The sequence below is a fragment of the Anomaloglossus baeobatrachus genome (assembly GCF_048569485.1).
Source record: "Anomaloglossus baeobatrachus isolate aAnoBae1 chromosome 5 unlocalized genomic scaffold, aAnoBae1.hap1 SUPER_5_unloc_5, whole genome shotgun sequence".
Classification (NCBI taxonomy): domain Eukaryota; kingdom Metazoa; phylum Chordata; class Amphibia; order Anura; family Aromobatidae; genus Anomaloglossus; species Anomaloglossus baeobatrachus.
This window is the reverse complement of record NW_027441809.1, coordinates 959,736-982,476: the sequence shown is the minus strand read 5'-3', so window position 1 is coordinate 982,476 and position 22,741 is coordinate 959,736. Positions and strand designations below refer to the sequence as shown.

General features: G+C 43.2%; 1 protein-coding gene across 1 annotated transcript; it reads left to right on the top strand.

Annotated features, from left to right (window-relative positions):
* The first annotated feature begins 15,800 nt into the window (after positions 1–15,800).
* On the top strand, positions 15,801–19,873 carry LOC142259262 (uncharacterized). The gene is given in 4 exon segments (XM_075331741.1): positions 15,801–15,892; positions 15,976–16,089; positions 18,433–19,577; positions 19,579–19,873. Coding segments are annotated over 4 exon segments (1,485 nt in total). The 5' UTR covers positions 15,801–15,807; the 3' UTR covers positions 19,720–19,873.
* The last annotated feature ends 2,868 nt before the right edge of the window (positions 19,874–22,741 follow it).

The following is a 22,741-nucleotide window of genomic DNA, read 5'->3' as shown; positions in this document are numbered from 1 at the left end:
TTCACCATATGAATAAAGATTGATTGCTCTCAGTGGGAGAAACAAAATATTAATCTTGTAGTTGATGAAGAGACCTCAGTAGTCTGGAAAGCTTGCTTTCTAACATCATTTATTATATTTTTGTTCTCCATTAATAAGTATCATAACTACAAGATTCTTATTGTTTCTCCACTGAGAGCGATGAATCCATCTTCCTAGAATCCCGGGATCTTATTGATGGATCTTCCTTCTCTCCCTTCTGATGAATGTGCTGATAGGGGCGTTTTTATCCAAAGTTCAGCACAGGGTAACTGTAACATATGAGGGAGGTTAGCATTACCCCACAGTGGGTACATGGAGGCCGGGCAGCCCACCCACAGGATTTCCAAAATGTAATTGGAGAAAAAAGGAAAGTAATAACACATAACATAACATTAACACATGGTAATAATTAACACATAAAGTTCTCATATTTTTATCTTCAAGAACCTGAAAAATATTTTCTCTGAATTCTACAAATGTCCATTATATAAGACCTTGTACTGAAGCCGTCCATTGTGGAGTCCGAGAGGCAGAAAGTAAATGTCCAATATTTCTTCAAGAAACTCATCTGACAGAAGATATTGTCCCCTACGATAGTTTGGATTGCCGAGAGCCCCCGAGCCACATACCGTAATTACTCCAGATGTGTCACCTCTAGTTACTAAATCACTGACGGTGAAGGCTGTCGGGGGGAGGGCGGTCATTTTAGTAGAGGTGTTATTGTCTATTGTCACAGTTTTCTCTATAGTAGTTAGTACCAAAGCCGCTCTTATTTCATGGCTTTCCACTGCAGCCAGTTTTCTGCTCCTATCCAGGCCCCATTTCTCCAATCTGACATCTGTCACTTTACATGATAACACCTTTGTAATGCTGAATCTGATCCCAGTGTTTCTGAGATTTTTTTTCTGTGGCATATTCTACTTTATCTTAGCTGTAATGTGAGGTTGACTTGTTTTCCATTTATTTAAACAAAAAAATCCTGAAATTTACCAAAAATGTGAAAGAATTAGAAGTAATGAAACATTGTATTTGGAGGCTCTTAAAATCAATTGAAATACTATGTCCCAAGAATGACAAAGGTATTTTAGGAGTGATGAGTGATGAGGTGGTCGTGTGTGTCTGGTGATACAGGGTGTAATGTGGAGGAAAAGATCTGAGGAGATGAGGTGGGTGGGGAGGATGGAGGGAGAGATGACCAGGTCATTACTGAGTGTAGAGATCGGAAGCGTAAGGAAAAATATGAAGTGTTATAAGGGTGAAAGTGAAGAGAAACACAAACATTGTTTGCAGACTCTCTGTATCCAGTTACCTACAGGTTCCTTCCGGTCCATTTCTGGTCCAATTCATTGCATCATACTTATATGGTGCAGACTTGTATTAATGCAGATTAAAATCTCATGCAGACTTCAGAGGAAGGGGAGGGGTCGTCACTTATCTAGATCACTCACTTCAAAACTGAGCCCAGATGTGGGGATACCATAGCCAGAGATAACGAGGGGGTCATAAAGAAAGTGGGGAGAGGGTGATGGAGGGGTCAGTTAGAAGCATATTAAATTGCTACTTGAAGCAGAGAGAAGGAAGATCAGTTCATGGGAAAGTAGGGTGGCTGATCAAACATACCAGATATTAGCACAAGCAGCAGAGAGAATATGATCTAGATGGTTGGTGAACACTTTGAAACCCTGGGTGCTTCACAGAATTTTATAACGTTGATCCATAAAAATAAAAAAAATCCACTTTTACCACAAAATTGTTACTTGTTACGAAAACACTCTGCATCCAAAACGCTGCAAACCCTGATCATGGGCACATAGCCTAAAAAGCTAGTAATGGATGGATGGATGGATTGATGGATGGATGTCGAACACATATATAATGTCCCATATTGTAGCATATTCTAAGCTGGCACCCTTTAGTGACTTTCATGTGGCACTAAAGGGTGTTTAGCCTTGTTTTAGCCAAAAAATAAATAAATAGTAATTAAAGGGAACCTGTCACCACTTTTTTGCCCTATAAGCTGCAGCCACCACCACCGGGCTTTTATATACAGCATTCTAACATGCTGTATATAAGAGCCCAGGCCGCTTTGAGAACATAAAAAACACTTTATAATACTTACCTAACAGTTGCGCGGGGGACCTAATGGGCGTCTCCGTTGTCCGGTGCCAGCGCCGCCTGTTTCTGCCATCTTCGTCCTTCTTCTGAAGCCTGTGTGCATGACGCGTCTACGTCATACACACTCGCCGATCCTGCTCAGGGCCTGAATGCCGGCGAGTGTGGCTGACGTCGGACCCGTCATGCACCATAACTAGAGAAGAAGGAGCACAAAGATGGCCGAAAGAGGCGGCACAACAATGGAGACCAGGAGGGGCACTTTGGCCACATCAGGTGACCGAGGGAGGAGATTTATCTCCCATCTGACATGTTTGATCATGCCAAGTGGGAGATAAACCATCTTTTTAAGGGCTTGAATCGTGATCTCCAGGGTCTCGGCTAACCCCGGCAGCTGAAACCTCAGAGATTTTCCGACGCTATACACTTTTTTTTTCTTTTTCTTGCTGCCGTTTTAATCCGTAAAGCTGTCATAAAGAGGTTAAAGGTCTGTGAAAATATTTTTTTCTTGTTCGGATATTGAAGTAATTTGTCTTTTTTTTTTTTTTTTGTGATTTCCTTCATTCTCATAATACGGTCGTCGTCTTTATTGTTTTTGCTTTTATGATGAGGAGGAATCGGTTTCTTCGGCAGTTTTTATTTGGTTTTAACGTTTTTTAGCTACAAAAATAAAAAATGACAAAAATTTAATACACTGCAGTGCGGAGCCCGGATGTGAATACACTTAAAATGATAAAACTGGCACAAAAATGGACATCAAAGTGGCACCGAAGTGCGTTATGTAAAGGGTTAAATGGCCTTGGGCCACTGATCTATATAGGTAAAACCATAATAATTTGCCCATAGACTGAAATTATTATTATTATTATTATTTATTATTATAGCGCCATTTATTCCATGGCGCTTTACAAGTGAAAGGGTATACGTACAACAATCATTAACAGTACATAACAGACTGGTACAGGAGGAGAGAGGACCCTGCCCGCGAGGGCTTACAGTCTACAGGGAATGGGTGATGGTACAATAGGTGAGGACAGAGCTGGTTGCGCAGTGGTCTACTGGACTGAGGGCTGTTGTAGGTTGTAGGCTTGTTGGAAGAGGTGGGTCTTGAGGTTCCTCTTGAAGCTTTCCACGGTAGGGGAGAGTCTGATGTGCTGAGGTAGAGCGTTCCAGAGTATGGGGGATGCACGGGAGAAATCTTGTACGCGGTTGTGGGAAGAGGAGATAAGGGAGGAGCAGAGAAGGAGATCTTGTGAGGATCTGAGGTTGCGTGCAGGTAGGTACCGGGAGACTAGGTCACAGATGTAGGAAGGAGACAGGTTGTGCATGGCTTTGTATGTCATGGTTAGTGTTTTGAACTGGAGTCGTTGGGTGATGGGAAGCCAGTGAAGGGATTGGCAGAGTGGCGAGGCTGGAATCAGAGAACAATGGCGGCTTTCCCTTTATGATTACAAATTAATGCCAGAAACCCATTTACATCAGCCGGAAGTGAACTTTACAGAACACCAGTGACTTATTCATATCTGGGTGAATTGGCAATTTACTCACTTTGGTGCCAGTTCTCATTATAAAACCCATTTGGCCGGGCTGGAGTGATCTGAGTTTGATGCGAGACATCACTATGTAATGGTGGTGTGAGATCAGTCGCCAAAGTCATTTAACCCTTTCAAAAACGCTTTTGATGTCATTTTGATGCTCATTTTGTGCTGTTTTATACCGTTGTTTGGCTTATTTTTTGGGGTTTTTTTGCTGCTTTTAAGTGTATTCACATCTGGGCTCTGCACTCTAATGTACTTTATTATTGTGATTTTTTTATTTTTTTTCTGTTTTGTTGTTAACCTGTAAAAGAAAAAAAAAACAGAATAATAATCCAAAAAAGAAACCAACTTCAGCATTGTGTTTTTTATTGCTGATGTAGAGCGATACTGGTGGGAAAAGGGAAATAAATGTCTGTTTTTACCACATATATATCCCGCCACTGACTGACTGCGGCTCAGCATTAGAAGTCAGTGCCGAGAGCGCGGTGACTAAAACCGCATCGGTGCCACCCCTATGACTGAAAGTAGGACATTGTTATAATAGAAGTGGCATTGTCTATTGGTCATGAGTGGTGACACAAGGAATGTGACACTTGTAGCCCATGTCCTGGATACGTCTGTGTGTGGTGGCTCTTGAAGCACTGACTCCTGCAGCAGTCCACTCCTTGTGAATCTCCGCCAAATTTTTGAATGGGGTTTTCTTAACAATCCTATCAAGGCTGCGGTTATCCCGGTTGATTGAGCACCTTTTTCTACCACACTTTTTCCTTCCACTCAACTTTCCATTAATATGCTTGGATACAGCACTCTGTGAACAGCCAACATCTTTAGCAATGACCTTTTGTGGCTTACTCTCCTTGTGGAGTATGTCAATGACTGCCTTCTGAACATCTGAAAAGTCGGCAGTCTTCCCCATGATTTTGTAGCCTACTGAACCAGACTAAGGGACCATTTTAAATGCTTAGGAACCCTTTGTAGGTTTTTTGTGGTAATTATTCTAATTTTCTGAGATAACTTTTGGGTTTTCATTGGCTGTAAGCCATAATCATCAATATTAACAGAAATAAACACGTCCGAGAGATCCCTCTGTGTGTAATGACTCTATATAATATATAGGAATAGACCCCTCTATGTGTAATAACTCTATTTAATATATAGTGATAGATCCCTCTGTGTGTAATGACTCTATATAATATATAGGAATAGATCCCTCTGTGTGTAATGACTCTATATAATATATAGGAATAGATCCCTCTGTGTGTAATGACTATATAATATATAGGAATAGATCCCTCTGTGTGTAATGACTCTATATAATATATAGGAATAGATCCCTCTGTGTGTAATGACTCTATATAATATATAGGAATAGATCCCTGTGAGTGTAATGACTCTATATGATATATAGGAATAGATCACTCTGTGTGTAATGACTATATAATATACAGGAATAGATCCCTCTGTGTGTAATGACTCTATATAATATATAGGAATAGATCCCTCTGTGTGTAATGACTCTATATAATATATGCGTTTCCCTTTTTGTAATGAATTACTGAACATAATTTTTTGATGATATTGTAATTTATTGAGATGCGCCTGTATATGTTTATGGCCACCTGTAAATATTTCTTAGCTATTTTGTAACAATTGTTATTTTGTACATATGGCTGTTTTTTACCTAATAACAGAGGTTTGGATTGACAGTGGTATTTTCCTATATTTCACACATTCGGAAAGGGGGGGGTGTCAGTTCAGTATTTAAGAGGTTTTTTTTTTCATTTTACTTCTCGCGATGTGCGAATGTAATTGTTACTATTCGCTACTCGCATGAATAGTATGGTATTCGGGATAGTCGTCATGTGCGTTTTTATGTATTCGCCTCACTATGTCCCGCCCAGCCAGTTTGGCACCTGATTTGCAGTTACTAGAAATGCTGGGCTTTTTAACCAATCACAGTAATGCCGCAGTCATCTTGGTTGTGGCATAACTGTGATTGGATGGCCGCGCAGTATCATAGGGTCTATAAAAGCCCTTCTGTCGCCATTTTGTGCACATTGCATCCAGAGCCAGCATTGTATGAGTATAGGGATAGAGCAAGCAGCTACTAGGGAGAGTGTAGGCCTATTAATAACACAAAAAGCCCTATTCAGGGCTAACTGCCGTGTATAAGTCAGTATAGTGTATGGAGGGACAGATTGTCGAGCAGGGACAGAGTTTAAAGGAGCGTGTCACTACCTCCATAGTACCATCCAGAATACAATAGCTTTTAAGAGCTGTAACCACTGAATAAAGTCACAACAGGGAGAGAGAGATTGTGGATTACGTAGGGAATCAGGACATTTTACCACAATATTTAGAGATTTGCAGCCTGGCTTTTGATGTCCACATCAGCCACATTAATACGTTGCTAGTAGCCCTTGCAAATTCATAGCAGGACTCTACCATTTCGTGTTGCCTGATAGACTAAACGCACCGCTCCTGTTTCAACAATATTTAGGGGGTCACAGCCTGGCTTGTGCAATCCACATCAGCCACATTACTACGCTGCTAGAGGGCTTGTCAAATACAAAGCAGTACTACTAGCATTTTGTGCTGCCTGATACACTAAACGCACTTTTGCTTATATACCTTGGAGGTGCTGGCCTGCCCAGCTCCTAGTGTGATGTCAGAGCGTGTTTCCAGCTGGGCCAGAGGTGGTCCAGTAACATACGTTTGGGAAGGGCTGATCTTACTTATACATTTGGTCGGTCCCTCCCTCATTGAGATTCAGATAGTGGAATACATATTCCATAGCAGTTTACAATGTGCCCATTCTAGTGTTGGGCTTTACTCTCCTCCTCCATGTTATTCTGCACCCCTCAATTTACCTTTTCACAGGGCCATCAGTTGTTCATCAATAGTAATTGTAAATTGCTATCAAATATGTATCTCCTATCCTAGTCACAATGTGGGACAAGCAGTGACAAAGGTCTCCAATGACAAATATTAGTTTGGTAGGACTACTGTCCTGGTTTGTCCAGTTCACAGTGTGCATTGTTTAAAAAAGTTAGCTCTATGATCTGAGTCATGGTAAACACAGGGAGTCACCATCACAAGGGCTTCCAATGACAAATAGTAGTTAGGCTGCAGTTGGAGTACTGTCCTGGTTTGTCCACCACTGCACAATGTGCATAGTGTTTACAAAAATTAGTCATGGTTGACAGAGGAAGGAAACTTCTTTATATGGGAAGGGGCAGACGTTAACAGCAGTAGTCATGTGATCACGTCACATGACTTCCGATTGTGCTGGGTAAGTTATTCTTATGTCGGCACGCTGTTACATCTTGCTGTCAGAATTTGACAGCGAGACGTAAGGGGTTAATAGGCGTGGGTGGAATGCGATTTCACTCACGCCTGACAGGCACACGTCAGCTGTTGAAATCAGATGATATATGCACTTATCGCTGCAGACTACCCACAGCAGGCGGCTGGATTAACCTCACACGATCTATGACGTACCCAGTACGTCATTTGTCTTGAAGAGGTTAAGTACCCCTTGACCATGTTGTGCTTCTCCCTCCTTGGCATTATTACATGCACAGACATCCCTTACTGATGTGCTGGTTTATTGAAAATGGCCCAGTTTGTGCACATTATCCCCCTACCTCTCATGGAACTGGTGCTCGTGTCTCTCCCTATTAATCCTTGTTGTTGAAAAGACTCGGTAACTCTGCCACCAGCGTTGTCTGAGAGTGATATTTTCAGCAACTGATCTACAATGACCCTCTTGAAGGCTTCCATTGTGCAACCCTTTGGTGACTCCAAAAGGAGAGAAGGAAATTGCTCCTTATACCTTCGGTCCAAAATGGTGGACAACCAGTATAGGTTGTAGGATAAAATGTGTATCACGTGTGGGTCTGGCCACAGATACTTATACATGAACTGTGCCATGTGGGTCAAGCTGCAAACATGCAAAGGTTCTGTGTCCTAACCAGGAGGAACAATAGCCATCCTCTCCTCACGTTGACTCACCTCTTCCACCCCCTCCTCTCCAGCCGATCCATGCTGGACCAACATGAAGCTGGGGTTGAGAGTTCCCTGAGTATTATTGGGTATCACCTCGGTAGCACAGAAAAACAAGTCCTTTCCCTCCTCATCCTCCTCCTCATCACAATGTTGCCTCAGAATATTGGCAGGGTTGGGTATTATCACCCATTGGGAATTCTGACTCCATACCCATGTGCTGGGCACTCAAAGCTTCCTCTTTGAGATTATGCAGTGATTGTTTCAAAAGACACAGCAGCGGGATGGTTTAGCTGATAATAACCTGATCACCTCTCACGAGCTTGGTGCAGTACTCAAAGTTCTCAAGAACCTCACAAATGTCAGTGATCCACACACACTCCACAGTTGTTATGTGTGGTGGCTGACTCTCAGTCTGACAGGCATGTTGAAGCTGGTATTAAGCTACTGCCCTCTGCTGCTCACTAATCCTCGCCAACATATGACATGTAGAGTTCCACCACTTGGGCAGGTTGCACATGATTTGGTGACTTGGTAAATTCAAGCACTTCTGCAGCACTGTTAGACCAATAAAAGCGGTAGAGAAATGGGCGCTAATATCGTGCACCTTCTCAAGTGAATATAAGTTTATTAGTTGCATGTACACCAACTCATACTCCGGCTCACTTTTTTGTTGTTTTATTATTTCTGTTTTGTTTTTTTACCTTCTGAAGTAGGTACGGCAAGTCAGGGTATGTTTTGAGAAATTTTTGAATAACTAGGTTCAGCACGTGAGCCATGCATGGCACATGTACCAGCTTGCCGACCTTTAAAGCCACCACCAGGTTACACTCATTATCACAGATGACCAGAACGGGTTGGAGGTGGAGCAGGGAGAGCCACTGATTGGTCTGTTCTTTTATACCTTGCAACAACTCTGCTGCAGTGTGTAGTTTCTGACCTAAACAGATCAGCTTCAGCAGAGCGTGTTGCTGCTTTGCCAATGCACTGCTGCACAGCTCCCTGCTTGGCAGTGATGGTGAGAGTAATTCAGCAGAGGATCAGGAGGAGGAGGGGAGACAGGAATTGGCATATGATGAGGCGGAAACCCAGATAGAAGATGGGCCCACTATTGTTGGCGTGGGTAGGATGTGTGATGTTACAGTTTGCAACTTTGTCCCAGCCGCCACCAGGTTCACCCACTGTGTCATGACAGACATGTATCGTCCCTGTCCAGAACAACTTGTCCACGTGTCTGTTAGGTGGACCTTCCGGTTACGGCATTGGTCAGAGCATGGTTGAGATTGTTTAACACGTGCTTGTGTAACGCGAGGATGGCACACTGGGCAAAATAGTGGCACCTGGGAACACTGTATCATGGGGCAGCCACAGCCAAGAGATCATGGAAACACTGTGGTCCCACAAGCGTAAATGGCAACATCTCTATGGCTAGCAATTTAGCAATGTGCAAGTTTAGATTCTGTGCCTGTGGGTCCGTAGCTGGGTATTTATGGTTCCTTTCCAAAGTCTCAGGCACTGACAACTAGACGCTTCGCTGGGACAAGGAAGTGTATGTGGATGATGTTTGCTGTGTCTGTTCAATCGCAGCTTGTGAGCAGGATGTATGAGCGCCTAATCCTAATTCCAGGACAGCAGATTGTGAATGACATAGCACAAGTGACATGGGAGTGGTTTGACACGCAGACAAAAATTCGGTACCCTAGTGTTCTGCTCAGCTATAGAGTTGATCGAACCCACCAAAAACCGGGACCGGCAGATCACAGCCAGATTTTAAAGAGTCTGATCCGCTCCGGAATCCAGTGCCCATATAAGTTAATGGGGACCGGAATCCGGAGATTAAAAACGTTTGTGGAGAGGATAGGCGGTAGGAGCGAGTGCGGCATACTCACAGAGGCTGTGTCACGGTGGCACACTCCTTCCGGGGCACGCTTTTCCCTTCCAGAGCCGACAATTCTATATTCACTACTTTGCCCGCCCACCAGCGCGTGTAATTGGTTGCAGTTAGATGCGCCCCCACCCTGAGAAGAAGCGTGTTAGATGACTGCAACCAATCACAGGTGGCAGGACGGCCGGTGGGCGGGGAAAGCAGTGTATCCCTCGGAAGTGTGACTCCGGCCTTTTTTTTTTATTTATTTAAATTAATAATTAAAAAAAAAAAAAAAAACTCTAATTTTCATCCCTAGCCATAATAACACCGGCTGGGGGCTGGTATTCTCAGCCCACAGCCACCCGGTATTGCCGCATCTATTACATGTGACAATCCAGATGCATTACCGGCCCTTCCAGTTGGCCAGATGCGGTGCCAATTGGGGTAATAAGGGTTTAATAGCAGCGCACAGCACACTCAGAAAAATCCTTTATCTGGAATAAAGTACAAAACACACCCTCCTTCACCACTTTATTGACCCCCAACACAGGTCCGGCCTAATCCACACGAGGTCCCACGACGACAAATCCAGCTCTGCTACATTTCACAGCTAACAGCCATAGAGAAGACTGCTAGCTATGAGTGTAGCCTATTACTGAGCCACGATGACTGCAGCAGATACTGTCACAGGCTGGGGGGGCGCATCAGCCTGTAACCAATCACAGATGAGATGACGGCCAGTGAGCGGGGAAAGCAGTGCAAGTGTCTGCACGTCAGTATGGTGAGCGTGCATGTACACAGAAACACATGCAAGCTCCTGTCAGAAGTGTGTGGCTGTGGCGATGATGCGCTGTCAGACTCGTACAAGTCTGACATGATATCAGCCGACACAGTCTGCCGCTGTCTGAACATGAGCGTGCATGTACCTAGAAACACATGCATGCTCCTGTTAGAAGTGTGCGCGGCTGTGCTGCGATATCAGACTTGCGAGAGTCCCTCGCAAGTGTGACTGCGGCCTAACAAAAACACATGTATCTTTTTTTATTTAAATAAATAATAAAAAAAAACCAGATGTGCGATTCCCCCCAATTTTCATCCCCAGCCAAGGTATTCTCAGCCCGCAGCTGCCCAATATTGCTGCATCTATTAGATGTGACAATCCCGGTGTGATACTGGCTCTGCCCAGTGGCCTTATGCGGTGCCAATCGGGGTAATAAGGGGTTAATAGTAGCACAGCTGCTACTAAACCCTAGGTTTGTGATGGCACAGGCGTCTATCAGATATCTGCATCACAGACCTGTAAACGAATGTAAATAAACACACACACAGAAAAATCCTTTATTTGGAATAAAGTACAAAACGCACCCTCCTTCACCACTTTATTAACCCCTAACACCCTGCAGCTCTGGTGCAATCCACACAATGTCCCATAATGACACATCCAGCTCTACTACATGTCACAGCTAGCAGCCATAGAGAACACTGCCAGCTCTGAGTGTAGCCTATTACTGAGCAGCGATAAGCGATGACTACAGCAGAGACTGTCACAGGCTGGGGAGCGCGTCTGCCTGCAACCAATCACAGACGAGAGGACGGCCGGTGGGCGGGGAAAACACAGAAAGCTGTGTGTATGCATGCACTGTACAGGAAGTGAATGCGCGACCCGGAAGCAGTGTGCCGCCAATGACTCCAAGTCTCGGTAAGTAGGAAACTCTCACTTATTTCTTCTTTAGTTTATTTTTACTTTAATTGCCGAATCCGATTCGTGCACCCGGAATCCCGGGCTCAGGTCCGGCAGCTAGATATTGTTGAAACCGCGTGGATCGGGACTTTTACTGTCCGGATCCGCTCAGCCCTACTCAGCTACTGTCTGCCTGCTGTTTCCAACATTATGTCTGCACTCTATTTGAAACTTAACCTTTCCAAAACTGAACTACTTCTATTCCCTCCATCTTCTAACCTCCCTAAAACTGACATCTCTGTCTCTGCGTGTAACTCAGGTTCGCTGTCTGGGGGTTATGTTTGACACTGATCTGTCCTTCACGACTATATACAATCTCTTGCCCGCTTCTGTCGCTTGCACCTCAAGAACATTTCTAGAATCCGCCCCTTTCTTACCATGGAAACTACAAAAACCCTCACAGTGGCCCTCATCCCCTCCTGCCTTGACTACTGCAATTCTCTATTAATTGGTCTCTTCCTAACTAGACTCTCTCCTCTACAGTCCATCCTTAATGCTGCAGCCAGGGTCACCTATCTGGCTAATCGTTAATCGGATGCTTCTGCTCTGTGACAGTCATTACACTGGCTGCCCATATATCACAGGATACAATTCAAATTGCATGTTTTCACCTATAAAGCTCTCCACAGTGCGGCACCCCCCCCACTTCTTCACCCTCATCTCTGTCTATCACCGTACCCTTATTTACGCTCTGCAAATGACTTTCGACTAACATCCACACTAATCCAAACCTCCCACTCCCAGATCCAAGACTTCTCCAGAGCTGCACCAATCCTCTGGAATGCTTTGACCCAAGAAACCAGAATGAACTACACCTTACTTCAAATGCTCTCTAAAAACACATATTTTTAAGGTGGCCTATCACACTACTTAATCAAATTAAATTCATATAGTCCATCCATGACTTCTCACAATATAACTCTCCATCAAACTCTACCACACCCAAAAGTATCTGAAAGATCGACTGAGTGGTTCAGGCAACATTTATCTATCCCCCATTTCTTTGAGATGGTTGGATTGTCATTGGAAGTGAGCACCTGTACCTTGTCCTTTCCCCCCCCCCCCCAACACCTCCTCATTGTAGATGTAAGCTCTCATGAGCAGGGTTATCTTTTTTACTATAATTAGTGTATTTTCTATAACTGTTGCTTGTATATGAACCTCTGAATTGTAAAGCGCTTCGGAATATGTTGGTGCTATAGACATAAATATAATAATAATTACTGGGGTGCTTGGCTGCCATGTGGTTCCGCATACTGGTGGTGGTCAGGTTACCTTTGCCCGGGCCTCTGCTCAACTTGGTATGGTAGATGCTACAGATTACAATGTTTTTCTCTGAAGGACTTTCAGAAAAAAACTTCCAGACAGCAGCCGAACACCACCTTGCCTTGAAGTGGGCACAGTTGTGGTGCTCTTCGGAACAGTTGACCCAGTTCTCACTCTGGGCAAACCACTACCCCTTGGTGCTTGTGTTGATGCTACATATCCAGCTTCCTCTGTGTTGCTGTGCTGGCTATGCATGTCAACGGTCCAGGTCGGATCAGTGGACTTATCATCGACCACTTCGTCTTCCATCTCATCCTCCTTCCCAGTTGAGATTGTAGGCTGACCTGATGGCAACTGTGTCTTATCACCAACATCCACCTCTGGAGACAGTAAATCAGGTTCCTCAAACTGGCTTTCTTCTGGCCGTAGGTCCTCAAATACTTGCGCATCAACTTACGCCACCTCCTCACATCCCTCTTCAATGCTGCACTGTGAGAGGCCAGAGCCAACAAAAGGATACATCCAAAACAGATCCTCAGAGTGGCCAAGCTTGGGGTCATATGTCTCCTGTGATTGATGATGGGGGGAGGAAGGAGGACCAGGTTGAGGATTAGATGGGCCAACCTTCTGTGTATTCACAGTAGACTGTGTGGTTGTGGAAAATTTGTTGCTGGTTAAAAAATGCAAAGAGGCCTTGTTGTCTGCCATCCAAGACAGAATCTGCTCTCGCTCTTCTGGCTTACACACAAGTTTACGGTCCAGACCGGGAAATTGGAGGAGGAGGAGGAGGGTACACAATGGACACATTGTAAACTTCTATTGAATATGTATTCCACTACCTAAGTCTCAATGAGGGAGGGACCGCCCAAATATATAAATAACAGCAGTCCCTCCAAAATGTATATGTTACAGGACCACTTGAGGCCTCTCAGGTCAAAGATCTACATACCAACGGGCACGTTCTAGCTGTCTTTGTAAAGTGCTGGGGAATAGCTAACTAGAAATTATGTATGACAGTGGGACCTACAAAATGTATATTATCAGAACTCTCCCAAATGTAAAAGTAAAAAAAAAAACAAAAAAACAAAAAAAAAAAACCCCAAAACACTACGTGTGAACAAACGCTAAAATGGATATTTTTTTTCTCTCCGGTGTATTTAGCCTTATATACAAGTGATTATGCAGAAAAAACTGTTTCTTAACCTTTTTGCCTGTAAAGTGCAATTTAGGTTAGGTGTTCTTGTGCATCTGTAAAAGTGGCATAAAACTGGGACATCCAATTCCCAGAAACCATATGTGCGACAGAAATGCATGCAGGCTTCTCTTCCAGGCTCTCCCCATTCAGTTTCATCACTTTCCCATCCATTTCATCCTTTTCCTCAGGCCCCCAGACCTCTTTGTTGAGTGCAGCAGAAATGACTCGCATTTCCCCTTGACTTGCATTGTACTCGTTATTCAGAAAGAATACAGCAGGACTTTTATCAAAGAAAGCAGGCACCCCCAAAAGAAAGCGGCGGCCCTCAAAAGAAAGCAAATATCCCCCCGAAAAAAATAATTGCACTCACCAGACCCCAATAAAATTACAGTTGGCAAGTAGCGATGGTGGATGGACTCTCACACAGAGCTCTGTGTCACTGTCAGGTCCCTCACCATTCCAGCTGCATTGCACCGCAGAGCTGTGTATACAGTGACAGACAAGGCAGAGGCGGTAATAAAATGTCTGTGCCTTATGTAGAGATGGATGGATTTCTGCTCCTGATGCTACATGATTGTGAGTAACTGCGCGGCTCTTTTATTTTTTTTTCTGCCTACATTGCCGTATGAAGGATCGGTTTGTTTGGTTTTTTTTTGTTTTTTTTTAAATGACTCACTGTTTTTAATTTTACCATAAAATGTACTGGAAATTAAGGAAAATTTCAAGTGCGGTGAAATGGTGACTAAAAAAAAATAATTCCATTATTTATTTATTTTTATTGTTTTTACTACATTCACGATGTGCTGAAAGTGAGCGGTCAGCGTGATTCTCCAGGTCAGTGTGATTACGGCAATATCAGACATTTCTTATCTAAGTGGTGACTAGAGATGAGCGGACCCATGGACGTTCGGCTTCTGCTGGTCTCGGTGAACATTTATAAAGATCGGTTCTGGACTTGGACTTGACCTGAACTTTATTTGAAGTCACTGATTCGCAGTTTGGGTCTCCGCCCACATGCAGCCATAAACAGATCACTAACAGGGGAGGGCGGATTTTTTCAGTTTTATTTTTTGGTATACAATACATCTGATCACACGAGAGTGGTTTGCAGACGTAAAGCTCCCGAACCCAAAACTGAACTCTGCTATCTTGGAGAAGTCTGAGTTTGTACCGAAAACCGAACTTCAGGTTCACTCATCCCTAGGAGTAAATAAAAATCAGACTTTTGTAAAAAAAAAACAAAAAAAAAACAAAAAACAAAACATTAAAAAATCGGTTTGTGTCTCCATTTTCCGACATCGGAGTTGAGTGAGGACTTGTTTTTGTTTCATGAGCTGAGTTTTTCATTGATACCCTTTTTAGGTGCAATACTTTTATGGGTCGGTTTTGCTACTTCATTTCATGTTGAAATTTTTTTTTCTACACAAATGATATCTTCTCTCCATTATTATCTCCATTAATGTTACATATCAGCTCATCTCCTTCCCATTCAGGTCCTTATAATATCAGATCCTTTTAGTGATTTTTTTCTGTTTCAGAAAATTTTCTGTTCACGATGGATATGGACAGGGACAAGATGGCGGAGAGGATATTACACCTCACCCTAGAGATCCTCTTCCGGCTTACTGGAGAGGTGAGAGATTCTGATGACGTCACATTACATCATTCTTATCTATGGGAATAACAGATGGACAGAACTGGAGAGGTGAGGACTCTGGAAATGTCTGGAGTGAGATTTATTACTGAGTCTCTCCATAACCAGGATTACACAGTAGTGAAGAAGACCTCTAGTGAGCGCTGTCAGGCCCCTGTGTCTGAGGGATGGGGAAGACTCCTGAGCCCAATCACGGGGCCTCCACCTCACCCCCCGATACATGAGGACATCAATGACCAGAAGATCCTAGAACTCACCTACAAGATGATTGAGCTGCTGACTGGAGAGGTGACACTGCTGGGAATGCTGGGACATTATACAATAACGCTATGAAGGGATCGGGGGTGACGGTATCATTGTATGTGTCAGGTTCCTATAAGGTCTCAGGACGTCACCGTCTATTTCTCCATGGAGGAGTGGGAGTATTTAGAAGGACACAAAGATCTGTACAAGGACGTCATGATGGAGGTTCCCCAGCCCCTCACATCACCAGGTAATAGACAGGACTAAATACACACGGCCTATAATTATCTGTATGTAAGGAATGAATTCAGTCCCTGTATGTGTCTCCTCCAGTTCTATCCAGTAAGAAGACAACACCAGAGAGATGTCCCCGTCCTCTTCTCCCACAGGACTGTAAACAAGAAGATCCCGATGTTCCTCAGGATGTGTTTCCTCCAGCTCTATCCTGTAAGAAATCTCTACTCATTTTCTTTCTGCACTCATTTTGTGTTTACATCTTTAGGCTTTCTGCTCTGTTTTTTTTTTTTTCAAATGTATTGTCTTTCCTTCTGTTTGTTTCTAGTGCCTTCTCTATGTTGTTATGAAGGCAGCTCAAAGACCTGCAGAGGGTTTATGAATACCCTTTTTCCCCGAAAAGACGACCTACACCAAAAATAAGACCTATAATGATTTTACGGGATTTTTGGAGAATGCTTGAAATATGAGCCCTACTCAAAAAATAAGCCCTAGTTACTCTCAGGGCCAGTGTTGGAAGGAGTCAAACTGTGCAATTTCTCAGGAACCCCACTCTCTTAGGGATCCTATCAGTTGTATTCTAAGGTTGATTGATTAAGGACCTTTGATGACTTCAAAGTCATGTGACATGATGTAACCCAAGGTCTCTTAATTACAGGAGTCTAAATGAATTGAACAGAAGACAGGCTGGCTTGCTGAACTGGCGTTAGGGAAAAGGGAGTGCAAACTGAGCAATTTCATATCCCCATCCTCCTAGCGGCCCCACTGTTTATATGCCTATTATAGGACTGCTTAAGGTCCTATTTGACAATGTCTTTGAACACATGCTGTAGAGGAGAAAGTATCGCTGAACTATTTCATTAATGCTAGTTTAAGTTTACCTATACTGGTCTGGTGAGGTGTTGTGATCCAGACTTACGGGTGGTTGTAGTGTTAACCCTTGTTGTCTTTTTGTTGCTGCCTTTCTGCTCTTGCTATTCTCCTAAAGCCTGCTTTACATGTTACGATTTCGCATACGATATCGTATGCGATCGTAACTGCCCCCATCGTATGTACGGCACGTTCAATTTGTTGAATGTGCCGCACAAACGATTAACCCCACCCGTCACGACCTCGATGTGGGCGGCGAACGTCCACTTCCTGGAGTGGGAGGGACCTTCGGCATCACATCGACGCCATGCGGCAGCCGGGCAATAGAAGCGGAGGGGCGGAGATGAGCGGGACGTAAACATCCCACCCACCTCCTTCCTTCCGCATTGCTGGCCGGGAGCTGCAGGACGCAGGTAAGATCTGTTCATCATTCCCGGGGTGTCACACACAGCGATGTGTGCTACCCCGGGTACTATGAACAATCTGACGTTCAATTTTTAGGAATTGAACGACGTGCATGCGATGAACGTTTTAACGTTAAATCGCAATCGCACGTACCTGTCACACACTACAATGTACCTTATGATGCCGGATGTGCGTCACTTACAACGTGACCCCGCCAACACATCGTAAGATATATTGTAGCGTGTAAAGCGGGCTTTCGTCTCTCACTGTTTATTTCTGTGAGTTTGCAATGTGTTCCGTCTGTCTTAATCTGTGTTTCCCATGTGTCTTAATCTGTGTATCCATCATATTCCTGTCCCTTCCTTCCCCGGGGGGATAACAGATTAGATCTGGTCAGGAGAATAGTAAGGCATGGGACTCTGGCATCTCCATCTTCAGGGGTAATCCAGCATGAGGGACAGTATAGGAGCCCCCTGTCCCTCATTATCCTGCAGTCACATTGTCACAATCAATCAGATTATTTACTGTAACACATTCCAGAGAACTGGTGCTAGGAATGGGAGATCCGAATTATCGAAGATGTAACTCTTCAGCCTGCTTTACACAATACGATCCAGCATACGATATCGTATGCGATTGTACCCGCCCCCATCGTATGTGCGGCACGTTCAATTTGTTGAACATGTCACACAAACGAATAACCCCCCGTCACACGTACTTACCCGTCCATACGACCTCGATGTGGACGGCGAACATCCACTTCCTGGAGTGGGAGGGATGTTCAGTGTCACATCGACGTCACGCGGCAGCCGGCCAATAGAAGCGGAGGGGTGGAGATGAGCGGGACGTAAACATCCCGCCTACCTCCTTCCTTCCGCATTGCCGGCGGGAGCCGCGGGACCTAGGTAAGATCTGTTCATCTTTCCCTGGGTGTCACACGCTGCGATGTGTGTTACCCCGGGTATGATGAACAACCTGACGTTGAATTTTTAGGAATTGAACGACGTGCATGCGATGAAGGTTTTACTGTTCAATCGCAATCGCACGTAGCTGTTACATGCTACAATGTAACTTACGATGCCGGATGTGCGTCACTTACGACGTGAGCCCGCCGACACATCGTAAGATATATTGTAGCGTGTAAAGCGACCTTTAGATATCGAAATTGGACAACAGATTCAGAATACATTTTTCCTAATTTAATTATGTTAAGGTTTAAAAAAATAAATGTACTATCAACATCATATCATTAAAAAATAATAACATTGTGTTTATTTTTAGCAGATGACTGTATTGGGCGTTCAGATGGAGATCTAATATCTTCAGAATTTATGACAGATGATGAAAGTATCACATATGAAGAGCATGCTGTTGTCCCAGATATACCTCCAGTCCTTCCTCGGAAAGCTCTATCATCAGATCTTTGCAAACAAGTCCAAAATTCCGATTTATCACAGAATTGTAAGCAAAATAAAAGTTACAGAAGGGATGTGGAACATGAAACGACTCCTACAAGGGAAAAAGCATTTTCATGTTCAGAGTGTGGGAAATGTTTTACCAGGAAATCAAATCTTGTTGCCCATCAAAAAATTCACACAAATGAAAAGCCGTTTTCATGCCCCCAATGTGAGAAATGTTTTACTTGGAAATCAGAATTTGTTGTGCATCAAAGATCTCACACAGGGGAGAAGCCATTTTCATGTTTAGAATGTGGAAAATGTTTTATTCGGAATTCAGCCCTTATGAGACATCAGAAAATTCACACAGGGGAGAAGCCATTTTCATGTTTATACTGCGAGAAATGTTTTATTCAGAAAACAGCCCTTGTTATACATCAAAGATCTCATACAGGGGAGAAGCCATTTTCATGCTTTGAATGTGGGAAATGTTTTATTCAGAAGTCAGATCTTGTTGAACATCAAAGAATTCACACAGGGGCGAAGCCATTTTCATGTTCAGAATGTGGGAAATGTTTTACTAGGAAATCATATCTTATTTCGCATCACAAAAGTCACACAGGGAAGAAGCCATTTTCATGTTCAGAGTGTGGGAAATGTTTTAATTGGAAATCACAACTTGTTGTGCATGAAAGATCTCACACAGGGAAGAAACCACTTTCATGTTCAGAGTGTGGGAAATGTTTTAATTGGAAATCACAACTTGTTGTGCATCAAAGATCTCATACCGGGGAGAAGCCATTTTCATGTTCAGAATGTGAGCAATGTTTTACTCAGAAATCTCTTCTTGTTTGGCATCAAAAATCTCATACGGGGGAGAAGCCATTTTCATGCTTGGAATGTGGTAAATGTTTCACTAGGAAATCAACTCTTGTTGACCATGGAAGACTTCACACACGGGATAAACCATTTTTATGTTCTGATTGTGGAAATTGTTATTCTCAGAAATCAGATCTCGTTAAACATTTGAAGAAGCCACACAGGGAAGGAACCTCTTTCATGTGAATATTTGAAATGTTCAAATGGTATATCAATTCTTGTCGACTATGAGAAAACCCACACAGTAGAGGAGCCATTCTTGCATTTGGAATTTGGCAAATGTTATCATTAATCAGGTCCTGTTGTCAGATGAGTCACATGGGAGAAGCCATCATGATGTACCGTGCGTCAAAAGGTTTTATCCAAAAATCAATTGCTCAAGTAAGAATTGGTCATGGAAAGCACCATTTTCTCTCTTTTTAAACTTACTGTATTATTATGACCATAAAACACACCTCGGTTTTAGAGGAGGAAAATAGGAAAAAAATGTAAAGAAAAACTGTAGTCATGATGGACTATTATGGGGGGGGGGGGGGTCTGCTGCTGACGTTGTTATAGGGGGTAATATCCTGCAATTCTGTACTAATGACCCCCATCCTGGGCCCCTTGCAGTTATGTGTCTCTCTTCCTGGTGTATATGGCTTTCATCCTGGTATATAGGATCCCATCTTGATATTTACAGGTGAAAATGGGCCCCCTTACCTCTTGGGCTGCAGGTTCCACCAATGATATGTCTGGTTCTGCTGTCATCCTGCTATACATGTCCCTCATCACACTGCAGACATAAAAAAAATGATTATACTCACCATCTCTCTGCTCCCCCAGTGTGCAGTGTTGTCTCTGATGTTGGCAAGTGAATTCAGTGTGTAAGCGGCGCATCGCATGACGTCACTGCCATACACCTGCAGTTACACACGAACATCAGCTGCCGGAATGTTCACTGCTCCCCACACCCGAGATTATGGGCTTCGGGAGCAGTGATTATTCATTCTCTAATAGCAGACACTCGTAATCACCCAGCCGCAGCATTAAGTTGGCAGCTGGGTTACCATGTGCCTGTTATTAAAGAGAATGAATAGTCACTGATCCCCATGCCTACAATTCGTCCCACCCCTCGATGCCGGCTTTAGTGGCTAGAGGTAGACGGGATTATGGGAGTGAGCAGCAGTGAATATTCACTTTCGCTATTTTTGGGCGCATTGTTAGCCCCGGCGCTGGTTCCTGCCTCCTGTGACCTACTCCTCCACCGCTACCCGTTCAGCCTCATTCGAGGGCATTCGAACTATGAGACATCACCCCTCCCTTCCTACACATTTTTTGGTGGGGTAGAAATGTCTCTTTAAGTCTGAAAAATATGGGAATTGGTTAACAAATAGTAAAAGTAATAAAAGTACAATAGTCAAAATCACATATCATAAAAGGGCACAAATTATTGTGAATCTGTCTGACCGTTTCAGGCACCACCCTCTTTCACTAAACTCCTCTGACAATTTTTATAAGAAGTGTCTCTAATGTCCCCCAAAAGAAACTTACAGGTTGTGAGATCCCACAACCCTCAGTGATCACTCACAGTGAAAGAGTGAGCTCTATGACCCCAGCTCTGCGGCATCCTTCTAAAGCAGTTCAGTAAAACCTTAAAAAAGTATGTGACCGCGCTGGATTAGTTGAGAGAGCAATGTCTCGTGCTTAGAGCAGCTGCAAATATTTGTGGGATCCCGCTCTGCACACTGAGATCCCACAAAATGGAAATTTGGACTCAACTTTGCTAGTAAGTTGGGTATTTCGAGAGCCTTTAGGAACATTTGTGAAAGGTTTTGATACTGGATTATATTTAGATAATTCACTAATCTCAGGTTGCCCACTGCTTTATTTACTAAAAAGCGCAGCCCCAGATTGGAGATAGGAACTCTGAAGTATATCACATTGTATATAATTGCATTTCAAACCTTGTTGTTTTGTTAATAAATGCTTGTAATATACAATATATTCTTCATGCCTGTCTTTAGCTATTGGGTCATTCCGTGTCAAGTGGACCAGTGGTCCCCACTCGACGTTCTCCGATTTTGCTGAAAATGTATAAGGATGTACATGTATGTTTGAAAAGAGGTTCTGTAAATTTTTAGGGCCAGATCTCAAATATATTGGGCACTGTTGACCTTTCACTGGAGGGCCCCCCCCAAGGCTGCGGCTTCAGCTAAGAGGATTTTGCAAACTTTGGCACATAGCCATTAGAGTTCTATACTGGCTATGATGCTGAAATTTGGAATACTAGCTCAACTTTTGCTGCTAAACGCGATAAAATTATTACCGGCTATGACAAAACAATATTTCGGCCGCAATTTTGTGTCAAAGTAGCTTGCAAAACGCCTCGCATAAAATTTATGCCAAACTTTGCCCATATATAACTCAAGACCAAAAACCAATAGGAACTGGTGCTTTACCCTGTACAACAAACATCTTCATGACTTTGCATTGCTGCAATATCACGGTCAAAGCATATGTATTTGTGGAAATATTCACACCCACATATGATGAAAAACTTAAAAAAAACGAATTTTACCTATTTTTAGGTCAAATTTCCCAAAAAGGGTACCCCTAAAATATATTAATTCTGTTATCATTTGAAAGAGCACATTTTTCTCTACAAGGATCATTGGGGTTTTTTTGGAGTCTCTCCATTTAAGAAAAGAAAAATGCCACTGAACATGGTGTTATGTATGCACGTAATGCATTGATTTTGTGTTTGATTTTCAGATTCTTATCACATGTTACAGAGTTGTATTGTTGCTAGCAATGTCTATTATAATCAAAAACCTATAAACCTATTGACTATTGTTACATTTTAATGCATATATTATTTATTTTTTAGTGATGGAGAATGAAATTGATGACAAAAAGATTCGCATTTCAAGGGTGTGAAATGACCCTTCATCTTTCATTGCCCATGTAGATGGATCTGTCAGATCAGAAATGCCTTTTGTGCCAATTGCAAACCTCCAGCCAGGGCAATACATTGCCTGCATTTACGATAGGAACTGGTGGATTGGAAATATTTCTGAAATTTCAGTCGACGACCATGATGCATTAATACATTTTATGCATCCTCATGGAGCTGCTTCTGTCACTGGCCTGTGAGACATGATACATGCTGGATTCCCGAGCAGTCGATCATTGCAATAATTCCAGCACCAGCTGCAACAGCAATGGGCCGACAATACAGCTTCTCTGAACCGATTATGTTGCAAATTCAGCAACAATTCCAGACCACTTACTTAGACTGAACATTATGGCTTGGGAACCAACAAAAGATACCC